The sequence below is a fragment of the Ips typographus genome, linkage group LG1, assembly GCF_016097725.1.
Source record: "Ips typographus isolate SLU linkage group LG1, UJ_Ityp_2.0, whole genome shotgun sequence".
Classification (NCBI taxonomy): Eukaryota; Metazoa; Arthropoda; class Insecta; order Coleoptera; family Curculionidae; genus Ips; species Ips typographus.
In genome coordinates this window covers 3105002-3131141 of record NC_138422.1, presented here as the reverse complement: position 1 = coordinate 3131141, position 26140 = coordinate 3105002, and the positions used below count along the sequence as shown (strand labels likewise).

Genomic DNA, 26140 nt, shown 5'->3' with positions numbered 1-26140 from the left:
AATCATGGTGCCATGTGACTTTTAGATCATAACGCTTTTGGAACCGAAATCATGAGTCGAAAGAAAATGTCTCTTTTTTTAAGGTTAGAATAACTTGTAAAGAAGACGTACATTTGCGGTTATATAAAACGTCAGACAGACGTCAGGGATTGTTGCTGTTGTTAGTGTTTTACATAATTTTTTGTTTCAATTTAAACAATTTAAATTACTAATTTTAGTGATAATGACTTAATAATGGAACCAAACGGTCAAGAAGAACTCGGACTCAACACTCGAGACGCATTGAACAAGCTATATGTGGAAATAGAAACAGTTTTACAACAATTCAAACATTCACAGAAATCCAGGTATCCACTTAAATTATTAATATAAATAATAATATATACCTATTTGCTGTTAATAATATTTTAATAAAGTTGTTTTTTACTTCACAGTAATGAATACCTAATATGACTATTAGGTCACTCAGAATGAAAACAGCTAGTTTTATGGTTTTATCTACAATTAATAGTGATTAAGGCTATTGTAAATACAACTAGTTAGGTATTATAAGACTAAAGGTTAAGTAGAAACTAAAAGGAAGTAGGTAGGTAAGGAAGCCATATTATGCACTTTTAGAGTTTAAACAATGGTTCAGGTTCAGACTTGTCTGAATTATTGTAAACTTTCTGCAAATTAACTTGCACCTATTTTTAAGTAGGTACTCCCTCTTAAAGTTTTATCAAACTTTATACATTTTTAAGTAAAATATACATTAACTGTACTAATCATAGGAGTCTATGTTGTCAAGGGGGCTGAAGTAGGCATATATTGAAGAAAAACTCAAAGTTGGTCTGAACAATTAATATATTTTTTTTTTTAAAAAGGTCTTAATGGCTACATATTTTGCTTAAAATAGCATCATTAGGGCTAAAATGGTAATATTGAAGATTAAAAATTACACACTGCACATTATCACATAAAACCAACCAAGGCTTCCTGTTAGCAGCATTTTGTTACCTTAATTATTGCACTGCTTCTTTTTATTACCTTTGAACTGTTGAATTTTATATTTGAGACAAGCAAAAGACAATTAAAATTACCAACACATTCAAAGAATTTATATAGCAATTCTAGCAACTAAAAAGTAAAATTATCATCATACCTAGTTAAAGTCCTGTAGTAAAAAAACTGTAAATTAAGCTTCAAATAATACTTTCAGATAAATAAGTGTGTTTGAAGTGAAAATTTTAATTATCTTGATTTTTCTTAATAATTCCTGTTTTGATTACAAAAACCTTCAGTAATGATGATTAGTATTAGTTTCTTATTTTTTTCTTTCAAATTATTTTGTTAATTGAGTAAATTTTTTGATCAGGGTTTGGCTTCTAATTTAGTTTATACTTTATGCTAGAAAATCAAAAAATTGGGCATGGATCAGGGACTCACTCAGTGTCAAAAGTCAACGCACGACGATCAACTGGATATCGGCATTTTTTCAACTTTGGGCCTCTGTTGCTTTAGTTTTGGGGTATCTGCTTGACGGCGATAATGTGGAATTATATGAGGCCTTTATAATTTTTTTTCTACTTCTTGTCAACTTGACTGTTGAATTTTATGATAATAAGTTGAGACACAATGAGGTGAGTTGGCTGCTTAAGACTTAAAACACAAATGATTAAATTGTTGAATTATTACATTTTTAACAGATTCCCAGCAGAGTACAAATGGTGATAGATAAAGTAAAGAAAGAATTAAATTTTATTGAGTGGAAGCCTGAACATTACCCTAATTTGTATACGCCATATTCACCTTGCATCACATTACAATGGACTTATCGGGACGGCAAGCTGGTCAATTTGCCTTGGTCCCTTTTAGTTAAAGACGACATTATATTAGGTATTAAAATCTTTATGTTAAGTCAGTGTGCCACTAATTAAGGGATTTTAGTAAGGCCAGGTCAAGTAAGCCCTGGCTATTGTGAGGCCCTTGACAAACAGACTGAATACCCCATTTTACATGCCAAAGAAATTTTTGCTCCTAGTTTACAAAATGCTAATGAAATTTTCAGTGCTCCTAAAGTAAGGAAACCACTAGAGGCTAAAAAATATAGGTACTATTTTCTCTAACTTAGATTATCAAAACTTAAATGCTGTTTTTTGTAGGTTGCTGGAAACCCCATATTTATTTAATCTCAAGCTGTCCCTTGAGGAAGCTCTTGATAGACCAATTACGCAGCATAACCAACAAAGGCATTTTGTTATGGTTAGGGTTATAGAGTGCATAGTATTGCCCTCTATGTTTGTTACAGTTTTTATCGCCAATGCTTTCAGGTGCTTTCATAAGTATTTAAAACAGTCTTGAAAATGTTATGCTTATGTTTTATAGGTATTTTTATTTTCGTCAGTATTTGGGTCACTACTCTTTGGCCAATATGTTTTTTATAAGCCCAAGTAATGCAATTTTGCCGCTTCTTCCTATAGTTTTTCCAACTGTGTGGAACTTGTCTAATTACATTGGTATGGCCAGGTTTGTAGTCTCTGACCAACAAATTAATTGACACTCATAGATGTATAGATTTAAGACGATATTTGATGCAACAAGACGTTTTGAAAACAAATACAACCCACTAGAAGAGGACGGAGATACTCACACAGAATACAATGAAAATTTCAAAGTTAGTTACAGAGATATGTTCAGGAACTTTGTGCGTATTTGTAAGGGCAAGCCCGACATTCTATTCAGATCAGCTAATATTTTACACGTTTTGGGGTGTGTCACTGTAAGTGCCTTAACAATCGGTTTGATCAAGTCAAGAGAGTTAATTTAGGCCTTAGGTTGCGTGGACAAAAAAGGTATTCTATCCTGGCCAAATCCCACTGCAGAAAAAGTGTTTTTCTTGCATAACAACGACACTAATTCGGAAAGTTCTGACACCAGTCTAGAGAATGTTAACGATATTAATGCGGATCAGGGTGAGCCTCAGGGAGCTCTAAGTTTCGGTCATAACAGTCCAGTTTCCGCTGTGGCCGAAGTGCTTGATCTCACACACAATCACAACGATCCGTTTATGTTGCACTTTGATGATAAAGACTGGCAAAAGTTTCTGCCCAACTTGAAACCTTTGGGATTAGCTATTTTGTTGAATACTTGCCATGTGGATACTCAAGTGAGTTTGCAACCACTGTCTTGTGTGGGAAACTTTTTTGTAATTGCAGGAAAAATACTCCGACTTTTGCGCTCATATATCCTGCGAAGCTATGTACAACGAAAATTTAGTACCTGTGAGTAATCGGAGGTGTTTGTGCGAGTTAGCCAAAGAAATTGGCTTTGTAGATCAAGCCCAAAAGATTTTCTTGCTGGAACAGCAGTTGTCAGTGTTTAGACACTTGGTAATGTTTCAAACTAAAAAATGTATGTTGAATGAGATTGAATGTGGTATTTTAGCAACCTGAAATGGTCAGGCGCGACAATAAGTACGCGAGGAGTTTGCAACTGTCTACAAGACTGAAGTTTCCGTTTCCCCATGCTTTTGCTGTGATTGTTAGGGAGTTATGCAGCGGTAACATGCAACTGTTGAGGTATGTGACTTTGAGAGTGATTTTAATGTTAAATAATTAAAGAAGTGTGCGTGTTTTTGTTGGGTTTAGTTGCCAATTGTACTATTCTTTAAAGAAAAACTCTTCAGTTAATCCTATAAAAATTACTCAAAAATTTACATTAAAATGTTTATGTTCCTATTAGTATTCTGCAGAATTTCGATAACTCTCGACTTTCGATAGCTCTCTAAGCTCTAACCGTTTTCGAGATATTCGACTTTTTCACTTTCTTTTTGAAAATTGCATACAAATTTTGAAAATTCAGTATCTCCGCTATTTTTGAAGTTTCAGCGGCTTTAACAAGCTCAGAATGTGAGTCTTAAATGACTTTTTCACCCTGTCCTAACCGCAATATGATTGAACGAAAGTAATACAGTACAGGGTGTTCAAAAAACAAAAGGAAAACCAGTTAAATTTAAAACTATAACGCTCAGGGTGCAGAATGCAAATTCTGAGTTAATTAATTTTTTTTCTGTGTCTCAGATATTTTTTGTGTTTTAAAGACCGTAGCGGTTCGGTAAATGTACGTTTAGGAACATTTCCTAATATTATAGAAGATTTTGCCGATTCATCATTAAATGATTCAGTCTAAATTGCTATTATGTTACTTAGCGAAGGTACAGCTGACATAGTTCTCGACTGTTGCACCGATTATTGGGACGGCGTGGATTTGTGCCCGTTGACTCACTCAGACCGCAAGAAAATCCAGGATTTTTACCAAAGGAGTAGTTTGACTGCCTACTGTACCGCTTTCGCTTATCGGTACTACAATAATTATTTGAAAAACTTGAAAACGTTTAAATTTTTATGTTATTAGCCCTTTGACATGTTCAGTCAGTGAAAAACTGAGTGAGTTGTACCTGGAACTACCCAGCGACAGTAGACACTTGTATATGAACCATCGCAGCCCCACACCAGCACATTGGGATTGCAAGAGCGTCTTGGAGCCGAAAATCAACAAAAACGCACAATTTTTCAGCACAGGTTGTTAAACTTTGTTTATCGGTCAAAATTCGTTAATTCACAGTTTTAGATTCGTTGTTATACAACGATTGTCCAGTAGGAAACAACATATCGGACGCGGACAGCTGCTTCCAAATGCAGTGCAATCAGATTTTTATCGGAATGGTTACCATGCAGTATCAAGCGTTAGCCGACATGGTAAACATGAATTATTTGATGCTTTATTAAGTTGTATTTAACATGGGAGTCGTAGGTTCAACTGATTGAGCAGCTGGAAAGAGCCTGCATTCGATTCGTACACTTCAGCAAAGAAAACGAGCTGCGTTCTAGGGTTTTCAACGAGAAGATGGGCTTGGAAAGTGGCTGGAATTGTCATATTTCATTGTTGAGCGATCGAAATAGGTGAGTTTGTGTTTTGCTACTGTTGCATGAGTATCCTGCACGCTGATAATAGTTTTTGTTGGTTAATCTGTGAATTATTTTGATTTATAATAGCTGCTTCATAAGTTAAACTACTGGCCAAATATTTTTTTGAGGAAAAGTATCTAAATCAAATGCAAAGAAGCAAAGTTTAAGACTTTGGTTAGGTGGCTTGTTGATTTGGTAAACAGTTTTAGCAAATTTAAAGGCCAAGCTGTCAAGTTTCAAATAATTTACCTTTCTGCACCTATTTTTTCGTTAATACTTTTGTTTTTTTGTAGTATTAATATAACATTCAAACTCACACTTTTAGCTAACTTTAATTGGATGGATAACACGCAACAGAACTAATATTTTGCCAGCTGTTTAGTATCTTATTTTTAAACTTTTTTACAGTACCAGGTGTACCGGTATGAAATGAGCGTTTTCTTGTGAAAATGAAACACTAATTTTGAATGGGAAAGTAAAAAAAAATTATTCGAAGTATTGACCATTGCTTTCTACACATTTTGACCACCTTTCTGGCAATTTGTGGATACCACGCCAATAGAAATGTTCGTCTTTTGAAGCAAACTAATCAGACACCCAATTTTCGACTTCTGCATAGGAATCGAATTGCTGCTTTGCCAATGCGTGTCCCATCGATGAAAACAAATGGTAGTCGGAAGGGGCCAAGTCTGGTGAATACGGCGGGTGGGGTAGCAGCTCCCAGCCAAGTGCTTTGATTGTTTCCAGAACCGTTTTTGCTTTGTGTGCAGGTGCATTGTCGTGTAACAAAATTACTTTGTCGTGTCTTCAGGCCCATATGGTCGTTTTTCGATCAATGCATGGTTCAAATTGATCATTTGTTGTCTGTAGCGAATAGCATTAACAGTTTCACCAGGTTTTAGAAGCTCATGAAATTCAAATGGAAACAAAAAATCAATGCTTTCCGCAAATCATCACTTTCCGGTATAAAATTTGACATTTTCAACACAATAAAAAAATATGATGTTGTTTGTTCAATGACTGGAAGGTTATTGGTTATGTTTGACAGATGTCATACCAACCAAACAGAAAAAAAATTAAGGCCCGTTCATAACGAATAATCCCTACCGACACAATTGTATCCTAACGCTCATTTCATACCGGTACACCTGGTAAACATTTAAAACAAACAATTAAGATAAAATAATTAATTAAACCCTTATAGTGTCTAACCCTCACTAACCTTGAATTTCTGCCTTTTTCGTTCTATTGCATCTCTGTGCTCGCTCTCTCTGTGTCTCTTGGTGTATGAATGGGATGTAAATCGGGGGCGTAGGAGGGAAAGCGGCGTGCAATTGGACTCTGCTCCGGCCAATCACTGCCACTATTCGGACGAAAAGTCGTTTTTAATCGCCAATAATAGGTACTCCATGGTGTTCTTATATTTTTGTAGGTTATGTAGTAGCGGGAGTTTTAGAAGCAGCTTGTATTTCCTGTGATTGTTTTATTTGGGTTTCTATGTTTTGTTTTTGGTCGGGTGGAAATGTTAGTGCATTCAAGTCTGATGTCATCGAGACTGGTTAAATGTCTAGAGTTGCTTATGTAGTTCTGTAGTTCCTCTTGAAATAAAGTTGAATTTACAAGAAGTGTTTGGAAAATGGGATTGTAGATTGACTGATAGGAAAAATGCTGGAAATATTTTCTTTCTTAATTTCATTATTAAGCGGCGTAATTGGGACAGTAATCATAAACAGCAGGGAGGTTAAACCTACACAGGTTACTAAGCATGCAAACCAATAAAGCAAATGAATTAACCATTAAAATTTGTGCAACGCGACGTGCCTCGTGACGTAGAGGAACCATTTTCGCTTGACGTCATTTGGTTCGTTTCAAGCAATGACTCTTCTGAATTTTTTGTTTGAACTAATATAAGTTGGATTTCAGAATCTATAACTTGTATTTCATTATCGTAAATTTGATTTTAGAAAACGTTATTTCAATTTCAGATTTTTTTATGTTTCTATGTGGTTATTAGTTTATTGTTTTTTTTTTAATATCACTTTAAGCAAAAAATCCCGCCCATCGAGAGTATTAATTTATATAAAATATACAGGGTGTCCCATAACTATATGAAAATCTCTCGGGGGCATGCAGGGGAGGTCAAAATAATACGATTTGTTAATATAATTTTTTTTTAAAGTCACTCTTAAGGGAAATATTGAGCTCCAAAGAACTGCCTTCCAATTAACGTTTTTGGCCGTAACTTTTGAAACACTTTGTATATTGTAATGATTATTGGGTTTAATGTTTTATCGAAAGAGACCTTCTATTTGACATGAAAACCAGGTATCTCATCTTTGAAAGGCAGGAACTAACTGGACCTAAGACTCAATTTGCTTAAACTTTGACAGCTGTCATTATTTTCAGCTGCAAACGCCATTAATGGATACTCTTGACATTTTTATCGAAAAATTGTACTCTTCCTTTATTTCGATAAAATGAACGGTTTTCGAGATAAATCGATTTTTCATTGAACTGCTTAAACCACAATGTTATTAAAAATATTCGTTAAACTATTTACTTTTTTTACTTATTTACTTTTTTTGCTCAACTTTAATTTTCCAAATTACAAATGACCACGTCTAAAATCCAACTGCTCTTTTCTATAATACAAGTGACTAATCTGAAATACAAATTGAAATTTCGAAAATCAAAGTTATTATTCTAAAATTGAAAGTACCTTTTCTGAAATACAAGTGATATTTTTTAAATCCATCTTATGGTTTCTAAAATTCAGCTGACGCTTTCTAAACTACATGTGTAAATGGTGTAGATATTTTAACTGGGAGTCTTTAACACATCAGTCAAATTTGCCGCACATAAAATGGTAAAAAATTGAATAATTTTTATTTACTTTTCCTAGCAATATTTTAAAAGGGCAATATCAACAAATCTTAGAGGTATATCCAACCTTCTTTGTTAACACTAACGGGACATTTGGTATGAATTATAGTATCCATCCATTCATCCATCTTCATGCTTATGTTCAAATCAAGTCCAAGACAAATTTAACCAGGCTTTATGAAATCAGGTCTTAAGGACGTAATTGTTATTTTGTTATAACTTAACAGTAATTGTTGTGTGTGGGTAGTAACTTAGAGTCGTCGAGGACGATGAGTTTTTCCGCACCCAGTGCCATCAACCTTGACCATTCGGTGGTCAAGTTCGACACTGAGGTGGAGAAATTCCACGTGGCTAGGAGACAAAGCGAGCACCAAGAGGATGCTCAGAGCCAGGACAGTGCGCCTGTCCACGCGGACAGTACCACCCATGACTGGCAATCAATGAGTTGTCTCACAGACAGTACGGAGCAGAGTGCTCCTATCAACTTTGACATGAGCAACCGAGTGAGTTTGTTTGGCTAATCAGGTGCAATAGAGCTTTATAAAAATGGACGAAACATAGGCGAAACTACCTCGAGGAATCGACAAAATCCGGCCTCATATCGAACTAATCGACAATGTTCCCCTTCTGGTTTCACTCTTTACTGACTGCACTCCAACAGCCACCAGGGAAATGTTACGGATCATGCAAGATTACCACGAGGTAGTCTGTATACTGGGGTCGTCACAAAACTGTGATAATGCTGGGATATTTATGCAAGCGGATGCAGCGTGAGTTCACAGAGATAAAAATTCAACAATTGATTGTGGCTTCCTCTTAGTATTTCAGTTGAACCTTTATACCCTCAAGTTTGTCAAAAAATGGAGGTTTTGAAAAAAGTCGATCATTGTTTGGGACCGATTGAGTTGTCTTCGATGCTCAACTCGGTAGCTTGTTCTTTGACGGTCAATCGGTCGGATCCTATTTCTATTTATCATCTCGTTATGGAAGCTAGGAATTTTGCTGCTACCTTGTGGAGTTCGGGTACGTTTCAATTTAATTCAGTAGACGGTTTGGTTTCAATAATTTTATTTTTTAGTTCAATATTGGCTGTGCTGTTGTGTGGTACTTAGCTTGATGCAAGTAGCCGCTGTTGTTTTGATGCTCCCCGAACTATTAACCACCGGTCACAATTTGTGGCTTGCCGGTGTTGTGGCTCCTGCCATTAGTATCGCACTTTCCATGACACCCATTGATCCTGAAGTGATGAAAAATCCACAAGGAAAAATACAAGCTAGTTTTAAATGGGATGTAAGTATTTTCAATCAAGCTAACAAAGATTAGATAACTTTGATACAGTTTTTATAATTAGTTGAAAAATTCCAGGCGACATTTTTTATCGTTTGGTGTTACGGTATTAAGTTCCTGCCCACCGTGGCCACCGTTTTATTGAGCTACGCAGGTTTGTTAGCTAGTCATTGCACCCAGATGTGTTCAGAGCCGTACACGACCGATTTGGGGCCTTGTCGGTGCGTGTTTTTCTATAACCCCACAGGTCACCGCAACATAACGGACGGAGACGATGTGGGCGGATTCGAGGAGGGCAGCTGGACCCTACTAACTGCAAGACTGATTGTTATTTTTATTGTTTTGTTACATTTTGGTGAGTTTTCCTTTCAGTTACAAACCAACCTAACTAACTAATTTTTTTCAGTTGTTTTATCCATAGGGTTTGTTCACAGAAAGAGCTTGATTTATAAGAAGTCTCCACATAGTAACTTAGTTTGGCTCGGTACAGTGTTTGTTTTGTTAGTTCATTCTACTTAAAATCCACTAGTTTAGCTAAAAAATCACATTTTAGGGTGTTTTTTCAAAGTTTGTATACGATCTTCAGCTACAGGAAACAGCTGTATACTGAGTCTTTAGAAACTCAGTACGCCATCCCTTTGTGGATAATCCTACTCGGTGCTTTTTCACCTCTTGGTGTGTTTTGCATCAACGAGGTGGTAAAAAAACAGGAAATCACGTTAGTCCACCACTCTGTGTAACCGAGAAAGTGACTAGAATGTACATTTGGTTTTTTCAGGTCTAATAACAGATTTTTGAAGAGGGCGAGACTGGATTTCGGCACTAAACTCGGTATGAACTCACCGTTTTAAGCCCAAAGATTTTTTTCATATTTTAAGTCCTAACATTTTAATGCAGAGCAGCTGTATTTTTCTATATGTTTAATTTAGGGTAATTAAATAGGTCAAATGATGTCTAAATCACAATGAAAAGTGGACTGTTTTGCATGTTTTTTTCATAATCTCGTTGACTTTTTTGTGAGTGTTTAAGTTAGATACTGAAATTGTCATCAAAATATATTTCTATAAAAATCTCTATTTGCTTAAATTCTTCTATATATTACAGAATTAGAGCATGCTCATGACCAGAATAAAGGCTTGAGTTTCGTCTACAAACATTCTAAATATGTATACCATTAAATAAAGAAAGATAACAAATTTTAATAATAATCCAGGCCAAGACCCTTTTTTCCTCTCTTCTTTACTAAGCTTTATTGCCGATGTGAAACACCTTGACGTCTCGAGATTGTCTTGGGTTTTTTCCGATTATAAAGTTTTCTTTAAGTCCAAGCTTTTCCTCAAGGACTTATTAGAAAAACTAGAGATTCATAAAGCAAAGAAGAATCCCAACATTGTTTGCATTAATGGAATGTCCAAGAAGACAACGTTTTCAGCTGATAAACTTGGTATGCCACACTTAAACTTTTCTAGCGAGCTTATCGAATGATTCGATTTTGATAATTTTATTTTATATTGACTGTATTCATCTTAAAATGTGGTAGTTGTGTGCGTGTGTTTCAACCATGTAAATTTTTCAAATTTTCTTTTATTGTAACCCAAACATTACAGAGTCTGTCTTTTCTTGTTAGTGTTAACGTCTGATGATGCCTTTTAAAGGCGAAACCCGGGTTACGTAGTTGCCCAATATAAACTATGAGACTTTGAAATTTTTTCATTGATTGTTACTGTAAAGTCTTTTCGAGAATACGGACTACTCTTCTGAGTTTGAAAGTTTTCTTTGTTTGATCTAAGAAAACACCTGCAATAATATTAAAATTGAATTATATTGCAACAAAAACAGTAAATAAATAAATAATTTGCAACATATTTTATATATTTCTAATAATATAGTTAAAAGTTGACATCCTTAAAAATTCTCAATGCCTGTGCTCTCTATATTTATTTATGATATCATAATCATATAATGTATATAATTTGAAAATTTAAAATTCCTCTATAAACTTACAATGCTATAGAGTATGTACATTTTTTAGATACTTTTACGCAATTCATTTAAAATGTACATTTTTTTCTTTTAAATATATAATTCACTTTTTTTTTTAAGGTCCGAGTCAAATTCTATTTATAAGTCTAATGATAAATTTGAAACTTCTAAAATTTGTTTATAGCAGTTGTAATAGTAATAATTGCTATTTGGGGAGTTTAATATACAACTTTAATGTGATCCCTAAAAATCTATAAAATAACCAGCTAAATAGTCGTATTTAAACTTTTATCACAACCTGAGTATATTGCTTTTTCAAAACTGACTTTACACATTACTCTCTAGTTTTTTGGCTTTAGGTTACAGATTTAGACGACGATTGGTCCTGAAATATAGATTGTTCTACAGAAATACATATTTACACTAAAGCACAGGGTGTTCCAAATTATGTTCTGTCATTTGGCTGTGCTATTTTCAATTTTAAAGTGCGTTTTAGATTAGCAAGTCTAGTGCAAAACTAGTGTATTGCTAAACTGCTTTATTTGAAAGAGATATATGTATAGATACACTACTTTTGCACTAAACCTGCTAATGTGAAAGTGGCTCAAAATAGATCATTCCAAAACTCGTTCAAATTTTGATATGTTTGTTAGGGAGGTCAAAGCTATTAGCTTTAGGGAAATTAATAAACCGATCATTTTGACATAACTTTTCTAATTGTTATTTCATTTTTATACTTTTTCCAAGTGGTTTGATTCTATTTCTGAAACAATATCTGGGTAAGAGCGTTTCTTTTACGTCCAGTTTAACTTGTGACAAACTATTAAATAGAGCTAACGTGCAAAAAATAGTTTGGTACACCCTTTCAACAATCTTTCAACTAAAGTTTATATGAAAACACTCATTTTCGAAAAAAATCTTACAAAAATAACAACATAGAACTATACAGACGTGGTAATTTGTTCTATAACCTGAACGTTCCGCACCAAAGGGCGTCTATACGACCCGCAATACTCCCACCTGGACAACCCTTCGGGTACGCTCTTGCTAGGTCTCAAAATACCCCGGTGCTGCGGTCTGGGCAGTGACGAAAAACGTACTGGATCGTGCTGAATTTGGGGATGATGTTTTGGAGTATGATAGTTTGAATGGTCGATATTGGCCGCGTAACTCAAACTTTTCGGGATGTAGTGGATTTCCGGTTCCGGTTTTTGGTGTCTGTAAGAGTGTCTAATGCTGTGATGCGGTGTGCTGAAGTTGCTTTTGTTATGGTAGTCGTCGTAGTTGGTGAAGATTCTTTCGTAGTGGTTGCTGCCCTGTCTGCAAAAGTTGTATTGGATCAGTTCAGGGGGCGGAGCACCGCATATTCCATTGTAGGTCAGATTGCAGACGCAGTCGTTCATATTGGTCATGGTGCAGTTGTTGCCAGCTGGGCTTGATTGTAGGCTTAGGTCTTTCCTCGTCCCCACCAAGAACATCAAACTAGCCCCTAAAATTAAGATTAGTTTTTCTAGGTACAAAGAATATTTGAAAAAGAAAAAACTTATTGTCTAATACACAAAAATACCTACCTATTAATGCGGTGCAAAAACTGAAGTAGTAACCCGCCTTCGGATAGGACTGATTAATGTAACCGGTGATGGGAATTCCCAATAAAACAGGAATGGATTTGGCGCCCTGTATAAAGCTCCAGGCTTTGGTGAAGTGTTTGTTCCGTAACCGTTCCAGGGCGAACATCTTCAGCGAGTAGGTGAATCCCCCCAGGCTGATGCCGTACAGCCACACGAAGAGGACGTAACCGTGATATCCTTGCACTGCGCTTAGAGCCAGCAATGATATACCTGGTGGGGATAAATAAGTAAAGTAAGTTTCGTCATGAGGCTTAATTAGTAACATTTGAAAAAATTGTAAATTCAAAAATTCAGTTTTCAAATTGGTTTTCTGTTTTTCTTGTTTCTGAACTTACCAATACCGATCAGGGCAGTTTGACACAAGTATTGCCTTGAAATGAGGCACTGTGTGCTAGGTTTCACAGTAATCAGGCCGAAGCCCACACAGCCTAAAGCGGAGGCGAACCCCATGAAAGTTTGCAGCAGTACTAGGGCGCTGTCCTCCAACCCTTCCCGGTACCCTTGATATACCTTAATATGGATCAAACGTCAAAAAAACAGTTGTTTCACTCCTGAAAGAACGTACCAAATAAAAAATGGGGGCGTAGATCCCCAAAGCCCCAAAACCGCAGCTCAACATTATCACGCGCAATCCGCGGCTCCGCAACGGACTGAAATCAAACGCGGGCGCTTTTTTGTTTTTACAGTGCGTTTTCTTTTCCTTCATTTTTCTTCTTTGGTTTTTCAGGTGCATTATGGCCCGTCTTTGGGGATGGTAAAGATTGGCCGACCTGTACACTATCGGTAGGAAAAAGGCTAACGCCAACAGACCGGTTATGGCTTGCAATCCTAGACGCCAGCCTAACTTTCTGAAACAATGGACAAACGTTTTTTTAATGAGTAAATTTATCAGGTTTTACTGCTTTGAATATTAATAAAAACTCAGAGTGATGGAGGATAGGAATTTTTTGATATATACACCTACCAAAATCATTGGTTTGTGGTGTTTCAATCTATCGAATGGGGTCTTTTCTCATAACTCAAATTTTTAGGTTGGCTATTTTATACTTTGATTCCAAATTGACCCAAGAACCATCATTGGTTAATACATATTTTGATTGGATAGCCAATCTGTACAAGAAAGCCAAGAAGGTGCATGCCAAAAATTCCAATATGGCCGAAATAGTGGTTGACAGTTTCCATTGGTTTGTATTGTGGAAATTGAGTTTTTCGATGATTAAATTAATTTTTAAGGTTTAAAGTCAAGACTTGGGATTACTTGCCAAAGTAATTTTTGTTTGCTATTATATATTGTTGTTTATATGTTTATTGTTCTAGTGAAAGTGTAGTTTGTGTTCATTTTATTGTGTTATCACTATTGTTATTGTTCTTTCATTGTTCTATAATTTGTTGTTGGTTTTTTAACTTAAATTCTATTGCCTCTACAATATGCCGTCCACTTGTTGTTTGCCAAATTGTAAAAGCAATTTGGTGAAAGGCCTAAAAGTGTCAGTATTTTACTTTCCAAAAGACCCTGCTCGAACCCAACAGTGGTTGAAAGCTTTGAACTGGAATGTATTGAATTTTGAACTTTGAATTTTACTCCAACACAATACTCAGTGGTAAGTACAATATGCTTTCTCATTCAGTAAACTTATTGCCTCTTACATACATAGGTATGTGAGTTACATTTTGAGGCCGCCTGCATTTTGAAAGCAACAAAGGTTTACTCTGAAGAAACAGGACAGCTTTTAGAAGTTCCATTGGCATATTTACATTTTAAAAGAAAGGTCTTGGTAATAATATAAAACCCATTGACCAGTTTTGCTTACCTAGCTTCAAGGATTTCCAAATTTTCTTTGATTGAGCAGTTTTTTGTTGTACTTTCCAGGACAAAGGGTTCTAACCAAACTTGCTTTGGCTGGACTTTATTGGGTATAAAAAGCCATATCTATACATATCTGGATCAGGAATGAAGCGTTCTTTGATTTTTCACTCACAACTTCTAATCAACTACACGAAAAAATAAAAAAAAAAACATACTTTCTACTGCATCTGCATAGGTTTGTGTATAAAACGAAAACCGCTAACGCCGCCATTAAAAGTGACATTCTAGGCTTTCTTGTACAGAGGGCGGTGCCGATGCACGTCATTGACGTTTAACGCGCCTCGTTGCCAGATGTTTAGTTTTTTCATTAAAACACGAACTTTACATAAATTTTGTTTTTATTTACTTCTTATATAGAAGTTGACGCAGTTTTTTAACAGAGAATTTTGAATAACAATATTAGTCAATATTGAGTTTTTTTTTGTCTCTCTCTGTAAACAGTTTTTAGTCACGTCATCAACAACAAAAACAGGAAACGGTCAACTAGCAATCTGGCAACAACGCACACAACTCGTTAAACGTCGAGATCGAGAAGGTCACGTTTGTGTCAGAATTGCGTTCAGTTAATAAGCGCGTGTTAGAAAGAGAGCGCTACAGGTCGCAACTAATCGCTAAGCAATACGAATGCATTTCAATACGTCAAACATTTTGACATGACATAACCATAAACAGTTACTGTTTGTTTATTTTTGCATTAAAATCATTTTTTGCATTTGTGTTAGCTAGATTTGACATTTTTTTAAGTTTCTCACAAAGAAAATCGCAATTCTTGTTGGAAAATCATCAGTTCGAGTATTCTAATCCTCATTAAGTTAGAAACATTGGTCAAGTTACAAATTACCGGTCCAAGTTGGGCCATCAAGCGACCGAGACCTAAATTCCCACCCTTGAACTCATTATCCAGTTCGACATCATAAAGGTGTCGATTATAGGGGGCGACAGCCCTGGTGGGTGGCTAATCCGTCCTCGGCAAGCTGTAAACCCGATTAAATGAGCCGAAATATCCCTGTTAAAGTAATCGAACAGCGCGAAGGCTTCAATGATCCGCGACAAACAGCCCTTAAGGGAAGATCTCGCAACGCCAAACTAATTCACTAAATTATATTAAACATTCATTACCGTCCCCGCGGAGTAGAGATTTTTCCTTTGATTTGAATATAGCGTCTAGAGCAACCACTTTGTTTCCATTAAAGAAATGAAAAGTTTTTAGTATCGTGGAGATATGGAGAGCGCCACTCTCAGATTTCGCCAGGGGTTGTGTAATGCAACGTTTTATGTGTGTAATCGTGTGTTTTGCCTTTGGGTATGCGATGCTGGGATTATTACTTGAAGAAAAGTTGCGTCTGTAGTGTAAGTTGTGAGAAAGTAGTGTAATAACTGTGTAAATTAACATTCTGAGTTAGCTTTTGAATAAGTCATATACTTTGACCACCATGTAAATTAGTGCGCAACATCCTACTATCCTCTTAACTAAAGTAAGATATGACTATCGGATTACTACTTACCCGACTCCTTCTTTGTACAACACGGAAAAGAGTGCTATACCAACACCGGTTCCGGCTTGGGCCACCATTTCTACAAACTCCCTCCGTCTTTTAAAGTAGTGGCCTAAAACTATCGTGGAAGTTTCGCGGACTATTCCAGCCCCCAAACCTGTAAAAACACGCAAAATTCAACAAAAAAACACTGGAGTAAGATGGATTTCTTTTTACCGAGCACCAAACCGTAACTTAACAGAGCCTGGTGAAATTTTACCGCAAAGGAGGTGAACAGACACGCCAAAGCCATGACTAGACCTCCAATCACTGAAGCTAATCTGGTGGATTTTCTTCTGCAAACCGCCACGATCAAGGGTGATGTGGAGAAGGAGACGCATAGGCATAACGCACCAAGCCAAGCTAAAAAAAGTACAATTTTAATACAAAAACTGTACGTTTTTAATAATTGTGATAAACATCCTTTCCTTTTAATGTAAATTAGTAGAAAAATTCTACTGAATCATCACCTTCAAGGTACTTAACAGTTTCATTCAGTCAACTTAAAGACAGCGTTGTCATTTAGACGTCGTTTTTATTTTTCATATTATTTTACTTCTTTATTAACATTTTTTATTATGAACCAACTGAGAGGCAAACACGTCAATCTAGTGCTCGCAGTGGACAATGGCCGAGGCATGGAATTTGTCAAACACCCTATACATGTGGCTGGCAACTATAATGGAAGAATATTAGGTTGGTTACTCCATTTCGCCTTTGTGCTAGTAACTTAACTGTAACGGTCATAGAATCGGACAAAATTCCAGTAGGAAACTGCGCCCCATTTAACACCGAACTAATATGGGAGGTGGACAAGAAAGATTTAAGAAAATTGCGCAGTTCTAATCAGCCCTTAAGGGTCGAATGTATTTCAACCGACCTGCAAAATCGCAGGGACCGTATTGGATTCGTTTTACTTAGTCTTAGAAGCGCCCAAATTATTCCAAAGAGAGATTACAAAGCTGTGGTGAAATCCAAGTGGTACTAACCCAACATAAAATGTAGAATGTAACTTTAAGTATCTAAACTGCAGGTATAAGTTAATAGGATGTCAGGCAGACAAGAAAAAGCACCAACCCGAGTTGTACTTGTCCTTAACCATACGAGATCACGAGTTTCCGCAGGAAGAACCTTCTCCAAAGCACACTCCCCTTATTTCAGAGGAGGAACCTCCAGAAGATGACGAGTTCACTACAAGTTTTTCTCTGAAATATTTGGATGACGGTTACATTCAAATTGGCGATGAAGATCAGGAACCAGAAGATTTGGAATCGTTTTCTTTGAATTTACTGGTCAGAGTGGCCAAGAATTTGGACACTCTGCTACCAGAAGCTCTGGTCTTCAAACAAAACAACGAAAAGTACCATATGACGTTTAAAATCTTCGGAGTTGCCATCAAAACCAAACCATTCTACAAAAACTTCCAGGATACTTTCGCTTTAAACGAGAAAGTTGTAGGTTAGTTTTTAGTGGCGGAATAAAAAACGGAATGGATTATTTAATGTTTGATGGTTTCAGTGAGGTTGCTGGCAACACAACAGAATTTAGAAGAATTTTTCAGTACCCAAAAAATCAAAATCACCTTGTATACCGGGCATGAACTTTTGGGAAGCACAGAGGTTGAGTTAGGGGATGTCACTTTTGAAGAACAGACCGCCAAGTGGGTTAAGGTTGCTAAATTGTTCTGTAGATTGTAAATTGTTGTTTTTAGGTGTTTTTTTACTCTACCTCCCCCTCACAATGTCACACCTTTTGGAGGAGACGAGACATCCCCCTTTCTCGAGGTGAGAAAGTGGCTTAAAAGAAGTACAGATTCCAGGTAAGTTTAAGTCTTCATTTAGGAGTAAACTGAATAAATCCACACACATTTTATGCTAACTTCTCTCAAGTTTTTAACCTTAATATAGATATAAACTGCACCTGGCAGAAAAAGAAGTAGCCCCATTGAACTTAACATCAGCATCTCCAGGATTTGGTGACCAAGTAAACTCCTACGTTCTAGACAAACTCGAGAAAGTGGAAGTTAAATCCAAGAGTGAATGTAGCTTAAGTCCTTTCGACCAAGAAAACTTGCCCTTCACTAAATCTGTCGACTCAGTGATTAGAAACCTTCCTTTATCTCCACGCCAATCAAAACCTGGTACCTACCTTAAATATGTTTTGGAAATTAAGCTCTACAATCTCACTTGGAAGGTGGCCCAGAAGGAAAAAGAGGTGTTGTTTAAGTTTTTGCACCCCAAAGAGTCCAACTGTATCAGCATTTTGACTCAAACCCAATCAAATCAAGTGGGAGAAAAGTCTGATTTGAAGAATATTCAGGTAAAGTTATGCTACGTGTCTGCCTTGGATCAAATTGAAAATCTACTGAAACTGTGGCCTCCCAAGCTAGTTTTAACAGACGAGAAGGAAAAACCTTTGAGCGTAGAGTATAAGCTGGACTTGTCCAATTTTTTCAATGATGAACACAAAAACTCACGATTAGTAGCTGAGTTAAAAACTGTTAAAACCTCACAATCTTTAGCTAAACTAGAAATTGGTTTAAACCTCGAAGAGCACGATTTGGACGATATTGATGAAACCACAAACCTCCAATTAACACCTCCTATAATCGATGAAGTGCTAACACTTAAAGAACTAACCGAATTGGAAACTTGGAAGAAAATACAGAAGGAGCTTTTCCAACAGCAGTTGCGACTCCTAGAGGAGCAACAGAACCAACGTCTAGAAACGTCCTGGAAAGAGAAACGACAAGCCATGGAGCAAAAACTTGAAGAACAAATGAAAAAATGCAAAACCCTTCAAGATGAGCTGCAATCAAAAGTGGACAGCTTGAAAACTGAAAAGTACCTAATCAGACGCAGAAACCACTCCAACATTTTTGAAGAGATTTTCAGGGAAAACTGGGAAAAATACTGTCAATCTGATATGAAAGATATCATCCAACTTTTGAGTAAAACACAAAGAGACAATGAGTACTTGAGAAAACTGGTGGAAGACCAACGAAACAAGTTGCAATTATTGGAAAAAACCTCCCTGACTAAGGAGCAAACTAGCAATTTGCTACAAGAGTTAAAAGAGTTGGAAAAAGGTTTCGAAGAAGCTCAGAATGCCAAGAAATACTTTAAAGAGCAGTGGAAGAACGCTTGCGATGAAATACACGAAATAAAAACTGAAGAATATCGGAATTTGCAAGTGAATTTGAAGAAGAGTAGAGAGGAGTTGAGTCATCTCAGTTTGGATGGTTTATTAACCGATAGAAGCGCAACAGACACGGTGTATACTTTTAACTGAGTTGTTTTTGTAGGCTGAAATAAAGTTGATCAAATTAGTTTTTGTTTATACTTCTAGGTTTAGTAGTAATTAGAGATGAATTTTTTATTGATTTTTGAAGGGAATGCTAAAAAGAGTTTAAGGAATTTTAGGAGAAATTAAGAGAATGATGTGGGAGAATGAAGTGACAATTCAAGCAATGGAATTTGGACTATTTGGAAATAATAAAATGCCAAGTTAGAAATAGCATCTGGCTTCTTTAAGGGCCAATTAACCAATCGTAGTATAACAGTGTTTCACCCTGCCCTAAGTTAACTATCATTGAATTAAAAAAAACATTGAATCCTAAGGAGAAGAGTTATCCCCCTTTCTCGAAGTGAGGAAGTGGCTTAAAAGAAGTACAGATTCCAGGTAAGTTTGAGTCTTCATTTAGGAGTACACTGACTGACTTCAAAAGTCGAATAAATCCACACACATTTCATGCTAACTTCTCTCTCGGTTTTAACCTTAACATAGATATAAACTGCACGTGGCAGAAAAAGAAGTAGCCCCATTGAACTTAACATCAGCATATCCAGGATTTGGTGACCAAGTAAACTCCTACGTTCTAGACAAACTCGAGAAAGTGGAAGTTAAATCCAAGAGTGAATGTAGCTTAAGTCCTTCCGACCAAGAAAACTTGCCCTTCACTAAATCTGTCGACTCAGTGATCAGAAACCTTCCTTTATCTCCACGCCAATCAAAACCTGGTACCTACCTTAAATATGTTTTGGAAATTAAGCTCTACAATCTCACTTGGAAGGTGGCCCAGAAGGAAAAAGAGGTGTTGTTTAAGTTTTTGCACCCCAAAGAGTCCAACTGTATCACAATTTTGACTCAAACCCAATCAAATCAAGTGGGAGAAAAGTCTGATTTGAAGAATATTCAGGTAAAGTTATGCTACGTGTCTGCCTTGGATCAAATTGAAAATCTACTGAAACTGTGGCCTCCCAAGCTAGTTTTAACAGACGAGAAGGAAAAACCTTTGAGCGTAGAGTATAAGCTGGACTTGTCCAATTTTTTCAATGATGCACACAAAAACTCACGGTTTGTAGCTGAGTTAAAAACTGTTAAAACCTCACAATCTTTAGCTAAACTGGAAATTGGTTTAAACCTCGAAGAGCACGATTTGGACGATATTGATGAAACCACAAACCTCCAATTAACACCTCCTATAATCGATGAAGTGCTAACACTTAAAGAACTAACCGAATTGGAAACTTGGAAGAAAATACAGAAGGAGCTTTTCCAACAGCAGTTGCGACTCCTAGAGGAGCAACAGAACCACCGTCTAGAAACGTCCTGGAAAGAGAAACGACGAGCCATGGAGCAAAAACTTGAAGAACAAATGAAAAAATGCAAAACCCTTCAAGATGAGCTGCAATCAAAAGTGGACAGCTTGAAAACTGAAAAGTACCTAATCAGACGCAGAAACCACTCCAACATTTTTGAAGAGATTTTCCGGGAAAACTGGGAAAAGTACTGTCAATCTGACATGAAAGATATCATCCAACTTTTGAGTAAAACACAAAGAGACAATGAGTACTTGAGAAAACTGGTGGAAGACCAACGAAACAAGTTGCAATTATTGGAAAAAACCTCTCTGACTAAGGAGCAAACCAGCAATTTGCTACAGGAGTTAAAAGAGTTGGAAAAAGGTTTCGAAGAAGCTCAGAATGCCAAGAAATACTTTAAAGAGCAGTGGAAGAACGCTTGCGATGAAATACACGAAATAAAAACTGAAGAATATCGGAATTTGCAAGTGAATTTGAAGAAGAGTAGAGAGGAGTTGAGTCATCTCAGTTTGGATGGTTTATTAACCGATAGAAGCGCAACAGACACGGTGTATACTTTTCACTGAGTTGTTTTTGTAGGCTGAAATAAAGTTGATCAAATTAGTTTTTGTTTATACTTCTAGGTTTAGTAGTAATTAGGTATGAAATTTGTATTGATTTTTGAAGAAAATGCTAAAGAGAGTTTAAGGAATTTTAGGAGAAATTAAGAGAATGATGTGACAATTCAGGCAATGGAATTTGGAAATAATAAAAAGTTAGAAAGTTGTTGCTACACTACCCCAAATTAACTATGATTGAATTAAAAAAAAAAATTGAATCCTAAATTCTGTCGATTTCCGATCAGTATTCAGTAGCCGCGTCCAGGAATCGGTAGCCGTAACTAAAGTTATTTGATCATTTTGTGGGCAAAACGGAAAATAACCTGAACGACCTAAATTGTTTGTTTTACGGCATTTTCGAGACACACACGTAGATAGAGTTAGCGAAATGGACAAAGTTACGTCCCGATTCGGGTCCCCCTTTTCAAATTAAGCCGCCAAACCGAGTATATCATCCCGAAAACTCGTCTAAAATATAAATTCGCGTCCGAGTGCAACCAACAAAACGGTCGCTATCAATTTGGAGCGCTTTCCAACTTTAATGCACTTCGGAAGTGCTGAAGTTGATTTGTTGTCAAACTTCGACGTTTGATTTCCTGCACCGAAATTAGAGCTCCGGGCCACAATTTTGGGGTCGGGGTCAGGCGACACCATTTCCACCTTGACTGAAAAACCGAAACATCAAGAACAATACCCGGAAAAGGCGTAATTAAAGGGTTTCATTATGCCATTCAGTTCTCAGAATTTGTTAATTATTGGAGTAGGGAAAACAAAGAAGAGAATGTTTTTGCTCTCTGTCGCCAGTCACAAAAGACCATCAGGAAAATAATAATCCCAGTCCTAATGAAGTAAAGGGGTTCTTGTTAAAGAAAATTGAGTCTTGAGAAAAACTAAGCTCCAAATGCAGCAAAAATGCGGATTGTGAAAGGGGCTTAACGAATTCGGGGGCCATTGTTAACAAAACAGTCTCATATTTTTCAGATATTATAGGGTAGTTTGCAGAAATGGCTAAATTACCAACTGGTTGGAAGTTACTGAGTTAAAAAAGACTTACGTATACAATACAACAAAAGTGTAATAACAAGTAGAGTAAAACACGAAATCATGTCACACTTAAATATTTTTATTTATCATTTTATGATATTGAATTTTATGTTGGTTAGCTTGTTTTAGTATCTGCAGAACATGAAAATCATCTTCAGAAGGTTCTGTCATGATTATTATCATCCTGAAGATGAGATTTACTCAAATCTCCCTCACCTCCTAGTTGCATGATAATATCGTCATAACTGGCATCAGATTCACCCTGACCATTCATTCTAATATTCTAGTAAATAAAGAAAATTTAAATAAATAAGCTTGAATAAAAATTCTATTATAGGGATGCCAAGTTATTTTTAAGGTAAATAACTAAACCTATCTAGCTTACTTTCTACCTATAAATCCTGCTTCTAAATATATCATTGAAACTACAAATATCTTTAATACAAAAAATTACAAACTACTTACAACTAATACTCTTCGTCAAAGAGTCCAAATTGTCCAAAATAAACCGTCAGTTGACCAATCTTTTTCTTTTCCGTTGAGGTGGATTTTTAACTGCAAAGGCTGTATCTCGGTAACAGCCGGGAGGCCTCCTCGGTTATCGATTTAACCACTTCTGGAATAGGTCCTCTATCACAATCTGCTCCATGTCATAACGTGGACTAGACGGTACAATTGCTGGTAGCACTCGGTATTACACTCAGTAACTTCCGTTCCGGAAGGAAACAGCTTTCTAAGATCCCCTGATCTTCAATAGTCTGATTTTTGCTCGAATTTTTTAGAAAACTGACTTTCCAGCTCTCATTAAAAGTCTCTCTTGACAATCAACAACCAAAAACAAAACAACCTTTTTTCCCACCTTCTACCTACACGTACCACCTTTTTCACCTCCTTTGAAGTTCATCAAGTAATACTGTTAATTTTCTTAATAACTACATACAATCTACTAAAACTAACTATAATGGTAAACACTTGACATCCCTACAAAAATGTACCTTTTCTATAAATTAAATAAATAAATTTTCTTTATTTTCTTGAAAAAAAAATCCTTATTTTCAAGACAGTTCTAATAACGATCCTCATCATAAAATCTTCCTTTTGGACACTCTCAGTACTTGACTGGCATTTAGACTGGAATTGTTAAAATCCACCTTAACTTACCTGTGGCCATAACGTAAAATTCCTTCTCGTTGTCGTTTTTGCTCTTAATTAGGAACTTTATGGTGTATAAGTACAACAGTCCGAAGGCCAGCTGCATTCCTGACGTCAGCAAATGCGCCAAAAAAGCCGCTCCGCATACCAACCAACCCCAACCACCTGTTCATCAATGATCAATACAATATTAAATTATGTAAAACCTATAAACTTAAGTTTGGCAGTTTTTATGCTGTCAATTGACAGCTGTCATATTTTTAGATATCATTTACAAATTAAAAAAAACCATCATATACCTTCAGGATAGTAATGTTGTTTGATAGTGTTCGTGTCAACATCTTTTCTCCTTAAAGCGGGAATATTCCGATGTAACGAGTGCAATTCTCTATCACAGATAACAGGAAAGGAGTCCTCGTCCTCCAAGGGCCGGGGCACCGGCGTGCTCCTATCTGCAACCGAAAACGTCCACGTAAATAAAATGTCCGGTCAAATCTAGTTAAAACGAGCAGAGTTATTTACGATCCCACAACACGGGAAACCTCTAAAAGAGGCTTTAATATAAATATTCATGAAAAGCCATATAAATGTATAATGGAGTTTCCATTGCGTTGAAACTGAATAACTGTTCAGGTTTGGTCACTTTTCATTGATTCTGGGCATGATTTTTTACTTTTATAACTCTAGAGTAGTGTTTGACAGTTTGCAGTGTTTTGACATAATGAACTAGCTTCAAAGAAAATCCAATCCAAAAAATATTTGTAAATTTTAACTGATGCTAAAAATCACCAGGTACACGTCACGACTGTCAATTTTCTGCCCATGGATCTATAAAAAATGGTTTAATATGATTTACAACTATACAGGGTGTCACCCACGACGAAAGACATCGATTGATATTGGAAAAAGTATAAATAGGAGAGTTTTGAAAATTTGACAGGATACTGATGTGGGCATGCCCAATCTAACTAAAATATTTTCAAGATGGTTGCACTTCCGTTTATACCGGAAGTCGATCACAACTTTCTTATTTTAAATAGAACACCCTATATATTATTACATATTTGGAGTCCTCACGAAATTCTGACCAACTTTTGTGTACAATAGCCGTTTTCGAAATATTTAATATTTTTCCAAAAAAGTGACAGTTGCAACGCTGAACATATTTTTGTACTCTGTCAAAACCGTATTTCATTTTGCAATGAAACTTTGGGTTATTGTAAATAAAGGATCGTTTTATTAAACTGAGGGTGCGTAATGTCTCATTTGTATACAGGGTCGTCAAAAAAAAATCATAAACCTGCCACTAAAAAAAAATGAAAAATTACTATTTATATAGTATATTAATTATTAATGCTCAAAATGATTCCGTAATAAAAAATGTGGGTTTCTATTCAAAAAACTTGAAATTTTTAATTTTTTTTAGTGGCAAGTTTATGATTTTTTTTTGACGACCCTGTATACAAATGGGTCATTACGCAGCCTCAGTTTAATAAAACGATCCTTTATTTACAATAACCCAAAGTTTCATTGCAAAATGAAATACGGTTTTGACAGAGTACAAAAATATGTTGAGCGTTGCAACTGTCACTTTTTTGGAAAAATATTAAATATTTCGAAAACGGCTATTGTACACAAAAGTTGGTCAGAATTTTGTGAGGAAAAAAATATGTAATAATATATAGGGTGTTCTATTTAAAATAAGAAAGTTGTGATCGACTTCCGGTATAAACGGAAGTGCAACCATCTTGAAAATATTTTAGTTAGATTGGGCATGCCGACATCAGTATCCTGCCAAATTTTTAAAACTCTCCTATTTATACTTGTTCCAATATCAATCGATGTCTTTCGTCGTGGGACACCCTGTATTAACTATAACAGTAGTTTTAAACCAGTTTTGTAGTTTTATAGCTTCATGGAACGGTATTTGACAGTTTCTCTCGAAAAACTCTGTTTATAGACCAACAGTTTTTCTCAAATTGGGGGAATTTTTCTCAGACCTGGCAACACTGCTACAAATTGTCCTGATAACGTGGGAAGTAAACTGAACCAAAAAGACATCTTTTTCGGAACGAGAAATATGCGGTCTAAGTGGGGTAATTTTAAAGTTCCGGGCGTGCTTATGGAACTTTGGGCTTTCGGTTGCGACGCAAAAAAAGAAATTCTCACCTGGTGCTTCTCCCGTTTAAAGATTCTCATTAAAGTTTATTATGAGGCCTTCCAAATCGGTGGCCGACCAATACAGCAGGAAAAAATGAAGAATAATGGGACGGAACAAAAGGGCCGGTTTTATTATTTCGTCACGACCGACCGTAAAACTCTGTTTTGGGGGGCCCGGACAATGCTTTCATGACCGCGTATACCCCAAATTACTGCGGTAATCATAAGACGATCAGGTTATGCGTTGATATTCAATTTCAGGTTGTTTGTATGGCAGTAATTTTACATCTCAACAGATTACAGACCCGTTGCCTGACTGTTAAATCTCGAATTCAGTTTTCAACTTCTGCAGACTTTTATCTTGTTCCCTATTTTCCGGGTGAACTTCTCGTAAATCCATACAAACTTAATAATGGATTTGTATGCATTTGCAGGCAGCGCTGCAG

At 36.2% G+C, this 26140-nt stretch overlaps 3 protein-coding genes across 7 annotated transcripts in view; 2 read left to right on the top strand and 1 right to left on the bottom strand.

Annotated features, from left to right (window-relative positions):
• Positions 1-135: 135 nt before the first annotated feature.
• On the top strand, positions 136-10191 carry l(2)k05819 (transmembrane protein 94-like protein l(2)k05819). Of its 3 annotated transcripts, none has more exons than XM_081991147.1 (23): positions 136-347; positions 1394-1622; positions 1689-1878; positions 1930-2092; positions 2145-2312; positions 2368-2508; positions 2557-2761; positions 2810-3148; positions 3198-3371; positions 3427-3560; positions 4191-4340; positions 4396-4562; positions 4639-4739; positions 4795-4943; positions 6265-6351; positions 8080-8335; positions 8394-8602; positions 8653-8855; positions 8911-9122; positions 9198-9474; positions 9526-9619; positions 9673-9837; positions 9898-10191. In XM_081991147.1, the coding sequence occupies exons 1-23, from the start codon at positions 235-237 to the stop codon at positions 9968-9970; spliced, it is 3999 nt and encodes a 1332-aa protein (XP_081847273.1). In that variant the 5' UTR covers positions 136-234; the 3' UTR covers positions 9971-10191. The 3 variants fall into 3 exon arrangements, with proteins under 3 accessions (XP_081847273.1, XP_081847268.1, XP_081847278.1); XM_081991142.1 differs by having other exon boundaries at positions 4612-4739; XM_081991152.1 differs by lacking the exons at positions 136-347; positions 1394-1622; positions 1689-1878; positions 1930-2092; positions 2145-2312 and having other exon boundaries at positions 2382-2498; positions 4612-4739.
• A 731-nt stretch (positions 10192-10922) lies between these two features.
• The window catches only part of LOC145736764 (monocarboxylate transporter 2-like), an 87786-nt gene continuing 72568 nt past the window's right edge, over positions 10923-26140 (bottom strand). Inside the window, exons 3-11 of one of the 2 annotated variants that reach the window (XR_014180105.1) lie at positions 23834-23986; positions 23544-23699; positions 16313-16498; positions 16106-16253; positions 13299-13581; positions 13069-13243; positions 12674-12943; positions 11670-12591; positions 10923-11638 (exon numbers count right to left, since the gene is read on the bottom strand). Coding sequence is in view for 1 of the 2 variants with exons in the window: in XM_081991167.1 (XP_081847293.1) it covers positions 12044-12591; positions 12674-12943; positions 13069-13243; positions 13299-13581; positions 16106-16253; positions 16313-16498; positions 23544-23699; positions 23834-23986 (1919 nt within the window). In the remaining variant the exon portion in view is untranslated. Of the gene's footprint in view, positions 12592-12673; positions 12944-13068; positions 13244-13298; positions 13582-16105; positions 16254-16312; positions 16499-23543; positions 23700-23833; positions 23987-26140 lie in introns of both variants that reach the window. The other variant, XM_081991167.1, reaches the window with a different exon arrangement.
• LOC145736743 (centrosomal protein of 120 kDa-like) lies at positions 16603-21343 on the top strand. 2 transcript variants are annotated; one of them, XM_081991158.1, is made up of 6 exons: positions 16603-16831; positions 16885-17116; positions 17169-17593; positions 17654-17795; positions 17847-17954; positions 19922-21343. In XM_081991158.1, exons 1-6 carry the CDS (start codon positions 16714-16716, stop codon positions 21303-21305), a joined length of 2409 nt encoding a protein of 802 aa, XP_081847284.1. In that variant the 5' UTR covers positions 16603-16713; the 3' UTR covers positions 21306-21343. The 2 variants fall into 2 exon arrangements, with proteins under 2 accessions (XP_081847284.1, XP_081847281.1); XM_081991155.1 differs by lacking the exon at positions 19922-21343 and adding an exon at positions 18043-19464 and having other exon boundaries at positions 16621-16831.